This window comes from Lampris incognitus, chromosome 12 (genome assembly GCF_029633865.1).
Source record: "Lampris incognitus isolate fLamInc1 chromosome 12, fLamInc1.hap2, whole genome shotgun sequence".
NCBI classification, from domain to species: Eukaryota; Metazoa; Chordata; class Actinopteri; order Lampriformes; family Lampridae; genus Lampris; species Lampris incognitus.
In genome coordinates this window covers 10,064,386-10,069,488 of record NC_079222.1, presented here as the reverse complement: position 1 = coordinate 10,069,488, position 5,103 = coordinate 10,064,386, and the positions used below count along the sequence as shown (strand labels likewise).

The window sequence follows — 5,103 nt, the reverse complement described above, 5'->3', positions numbered from 1 at the left end:
ATAAATACTATCTACCAACCTAACACTTTTTCACCAAGTAATATGATGGTTTATAACTGCACTTTTTCTTTAAGAATTTTTAAACATTTTGCTTGATACCTACCTCGAGCACCTAATAACAGAGAAGTGTAAACAATGGTGAGAATACAAAACATGACTTGTTTCACTGATTTTTGTCAATATTTGCTCCCTGTTGTATTTTAGGTGGTAATTTGGTTTTCGGGGGTAAATTTAGTTTTGTTGTCACATTAGTCACTATTTCAGCCCAGTTCAGTTCTAGTGCATCTTCTCAGATTACCAGAAGTTATTTGGATCATTAATCATAGTTCACACCTTATCAAAATACAAAACTTTTTTGTAAAATTGAATTAGAAATGCCTTTGAATATAACATTTCTTTAGCTATAGTAGTAAAGCTCCCACCACCATCAAATGCCAGGGCTTAGTAAATACCAAAAGACTATAGCAAATACTGTCTTGGATGTTTCCTATGTGTACCCCTACATTTTAGACATTAAATAAGTGGTAAAATATCATGATAGTGGCTTTTGAAAAGCAGATCAATGTTAAATGAGTGTCACAGATTGTGTGAGCTCAGTTCTTTTACTTTGTGGCTAAAGGAAGGTTTCGGCTATCTTCCAAACATTCGATAAAACCCACACATACTAAAAAAGCACAAGATGTAATATCCAATTCAAGTTAAATGGATTTTATTTTCAGGTCTACACTCATATAGCTACAGATCTATACACTGTTGGACTATGGTACAATTCAAAATAAGGCAGAGAGGATAAATTTATCTGGTTGGCAGAAGGTCTTGGAGGTGGCCTTGACAGGGACGGAGAACCTGGAAGGTCTAAACTTCCCAGCATGGCCGATACACCCTTCCCACCATACACCTCATAGTGTCCTTTTTGATGACAGTGAAGCTTGGGTCCTGGTCTGCATCTCTGCGATCGAAGGTCAGCCTGCTCTCCACAGCTCTCTGCTTATAGAGGGGAAGTCCTCTGTCCAGCATCCGCAGGTTCCTCCACAGGCTTGCGTCGGCGACCACTATGACCTTGGGGGCCTCATTGTTGCTCACGATGGCTGGTTCCGCACCTCTGAAATCATTTCCTGCAGCCTCCTCACTTAGCAGCGAGTTGAAGGTGTCTTCTTCCAAGGAACCGTCTTCAGTCTTGCTCATGGGTATCGCCACAGATAAGCTATAGCACTCGAACAACAGTGCTGCAGCAAAGAGGATGGAGATGGCCGAATGTCTCATGGTGAAGTTGTCCAAGACGAGTTCTCAGATGAATTTCCTCGGCAAGCTTTGCCTTTGCTGTGTTGACTCTGAGATATCAGCCCCAGTCTTTTATACCGTAACTGACATACAGGATTAGCCACGTTGGACGTTTGTTTGTTTCATCATAGCTTCTCATGTTGTGTTCAGGATATTAGCCAAAAGCATGAAATGGTTGTTGATTAGAACCCTTGCTGAGTTCAAGTGTGTTTTTCTGTGGAAAGTTAATTAAAATTACGAGCCACATGGTGGGACGTCTCTCACCTGTGACAATGAAGCTGTTGGGCTTCTTACAATAAGTGATAAAAGATAACATTGATCCGAAGATCATGACCTTTAAAACAACGAGTATGGATTACCCACCTGTGGACTGCTTTTGGGTGGCAGATACTCAAAGATTTAAGCTATCTCATCACCTTATTGTTGTAGCAATGTTGAATAAGGGATCTAAGGAGGGATTACCGCTCGAAAGGCAAACAAATTATTTTTGAAGTATTTGTGAGTTTAACGATGTGGCATGGGAAATTTTTACAATGTCATCTGGAGAAAAACTGAAATTATGAAACATGTCTTTTAAGAAAATAAACATTTGATTTTCTCCCTAGTATATAAACAGAATGACTTGTTGGAAAGCGGCATTCATTACAGCCATGCCTAATTAGGGTTGCCAGATGGGTGTAATATGAGGTGTGTACACTTGTGCTAACACGCATCCCAGTTTTATATGATGATGTGACGCACACTTGTGAGGTGCTCTCAGATGAAACTACAGTAGTTCAGAAATGAGTTGGACATAACCACACAAATAACAGTCACTTGTGAATTTGTCTACGGTTCAAGTCGTGTTTGTGCGCACAAGTCAGTTTGGTAAGATGACTTTGTGTCACTTGCTGCATCTGGAACCTCTGAAAAAAAGTATTCGTCTCTCACAAGTAATACCTTTCAAGGACAGGTTAACGTTACTCAGTGAACACTACAGCTCAACAGAATATGAATAACTGGGTCGAATATCTTACTTGAAATCACATCCTGTGAATTTTATTTGATAAATATCAGGCTATAGCATGCAAAGACACTGGCGTGGTCTCAAAGGACCATGCCAGTATGCTATAGCTTGTTTCTTACAAATCCTGTAGACTCTACATTACTCACAACCATTTCCCAAAGCATACCATAGTGTTTTGTATTTTTTGACCGTGTTTTCCTACCTTCTAGACCGTCACTGGCTTCCATTTTCATTTCAGTGCTGTATGTAAATCAGTTTACATACAGAGACTTGAAACTTGCTTGAGACAGGTGATCCACCTCAGTGAATTGTTGGTCTCCTCCAGTTTGTGTAAGAGTAGCGTAATCGTTGCGGAATGATGCAGTTGAAAGCACTGATCGATTACTTATCTAACTAGTAAGTAACTGAGTTCATAACCATTGGCTGCGGATACAGCAGTGGTGTTAGGAGCGCCACAAAGCAACAGAGCAGATCAGATTCACACGTGAATGTGTCATATTGGAGGAGAATCTCCCCATTTCAGCTGAGCAAGAAAGTAATTCCCTGTGATGGCCTGGCGGCCTGTCCAGGGTGTCTCCCCACCTGCCGCCCAATGACTGCTGGGATAGGCTCCAGCATCCCCGCGACCCTGAGAGCAGGATAAGCGGTTTGGACAATGGATGGATGATATATGTATATCTGTTTTTGTACAGTTACCTCACTTACACAGTAGCTTAACATGGGGGTAAAAGTTTCATTGGTATGGTTCATACATACAGTACAATGGTGGCCTTATTTAGAAAATGCACAATGTCCTTGACCCAAATAACATCTCTAAACTGGAGGACAGGCTGCTTACATTTCTTCTTTTAGCTACACTAGTCACCTCAGGACAGTAGTGGATCTAGAGATTTTTTCCTGGGGTGGCAAAGGGGTGGCAAGACTGTGTCCCAGAGGTGGCAGCTGCCACCCCTTGCCACCCTGTAGATCCGCGTCTGTGAGGGGGAGGGGGATTCTAAATCGGCGACTTCTGTTTGAGATGAGTTTGGCGCGGGTGTCATTGACCTTCACCATGCATGTACATAAAATATACTTTAAAAACATATTATCTGATTTATAAATGGGGTGGCAACAGGGGTGGCAAGACTGTGTCCCAGAGGTGGCAGCTGCCACCCCTGTAGATCCGCCCCTGCCTCAGGATGAAGACTTGGTAAGACATTCCCACATAGGGTTTCTTAATGTCCTTTTTTAAGACAAAGTAATGGAAAGTAACTATAACAGGTCCTCGACGAATGTGTTTTCTATGAATATGTTTGATACAGAAAAACACAGAGTGCTTCTTCAGTTCCATATTTGTTCCAAATCAATTTACTGTGGGTTTTGCAGACCGGGTTTGTATTATAACATTAATTCAGAATGTGTGTGATTTTGAAAACTGCTACCTAAAGTGACTTCAAGTCTGGAACAAATTGTGAAAGCTATTCTCATATTGGTAATGGGCAACAGGAGAGTTTGGATGGGAAGTACCATGGACCATTTCTTATGGGCCGTGTCCGTGTTCTGCATGAAAAGTGTTGGCAGACTTGTGGTTACTAAAAAGTCTGGTATTTGACAATCCTTTTGTTTTTGTTTCTGTCTAAATGGCCCTGTGTGGTTCGCTGGCGGTATCTGACACTCCTGCGCTAGATGAAGGTAGATGGTGGGATGGGTGGAGGTCTTCCTCTTAGTGTTAAGGACCATGAAAGCGCAACACTATTGTTGCCTAGGTGTGAAATGTGATTTATTCAGGAATTAAAAACTCCTCGCTGACTCAGATGTATTTTTTGAAAATTATACAATGGGCTTTTAACAGCTTCCAAGGATCCAAAAGATTATAAAACTCACACAGCATATTAATGATGATTTAAACATTCATGACAAACTGAGGCATTGTAGGAAACTACTGTTATAAGGGGTTTAGTTGACAGTAGAAATATACTATATAGCAAACTATATGCACTATTCAGGTTAAGAGACGGGTGAAAGATGGGCTTTACGGTTTTAAATCTCCTTCAGTTTGCTGTGTGGAAAAGCATAACTACAACCATCATCTTCTTCATCATCATCATTCCTGCCTTGACGTTCAAAGAGAATTTGCTGAAAAAAGGCAAGGAAGAAGAGCTGTCCATAGAGAATAAACACATCATTTAAAATAATGGAAAACAAGCTCAAGATGGGGCTTAACAGATTGCTGGATTATGAAGAAATGTTCTCTACAGTTTTGGGCTGCGTGAGTTTCCAATATCGCCATGGTAACTGTACCAATAATAGCTGTTACACAAATATGGTGGTCATTAATCAAAGGAAGAATATAAAATGAAAAGTCAGTTCTCCCGCCGGTATATTTCATACTCCGCTGAAGCTTAAGATTTAGACTGGGCTTTAAATGTCTGCCAACAACCCCAAAATGCATGGAAAAGGCCTACAGGTGGCAAGACTAATAAAAAGATCACATAATCTCTAGACAAAAAAATGTTCATACTATCATGTGATATGGTGTAACGTTGCTTTCATTCATTCCTCTCCCTATAAACTACATGAGAAAAGTACAATTTCTACCTTTACAGGGTGGGGGAACAGCACTGACCAGTGTTTGTGGATACCATGGTGACAGGCATGGGCACAAGTCCATGAATACTGGGGTGGCATCCAGCGCTTTACCCATGCTCCTGTCCATAGGGTTAGTGGTTGTGTCAGGGAGGGCATCCGATGTAACTTTTTGCCAAATCAATATGCTGTTTGACAAAACCATACCAGATCAATCGAGGCTCCATACCAGATCGATCGAGGCTCCATAC

At 41.1% G+C, this 5,103-nt stretch overlaps 1 protein-coding gene across 1 annotated transcript; it reads right to left on the bottom strand.

The window, feature by feature from the left end:
• Positions 1-855: 855 nt before the first annotated feature.
• pmchl (pro-melanin-concentrating hormone, like) lies at positions 856-1,263 on the bottom strand. Its single transcript, XM_056291109.1, has one exon. It carries the CDS (start codon positions 1,261-1,263, stop codon positions 856-858), a length of 408 nt encoding a protein of 135 aa, XP_056147084.1.
• Positions 1,264-5,103: the final 3,840 nt, after the last annotated feature.

Excerpts from the sequence above, each read along its gene's own strand:
- pmchl (XM_056291109.1), bottom strand. The coding sequence starts at position 1,263 with ATGAGACATTCGGCCATCTCCATCCTCTTTGCTGCAGCACTGTTGTTC.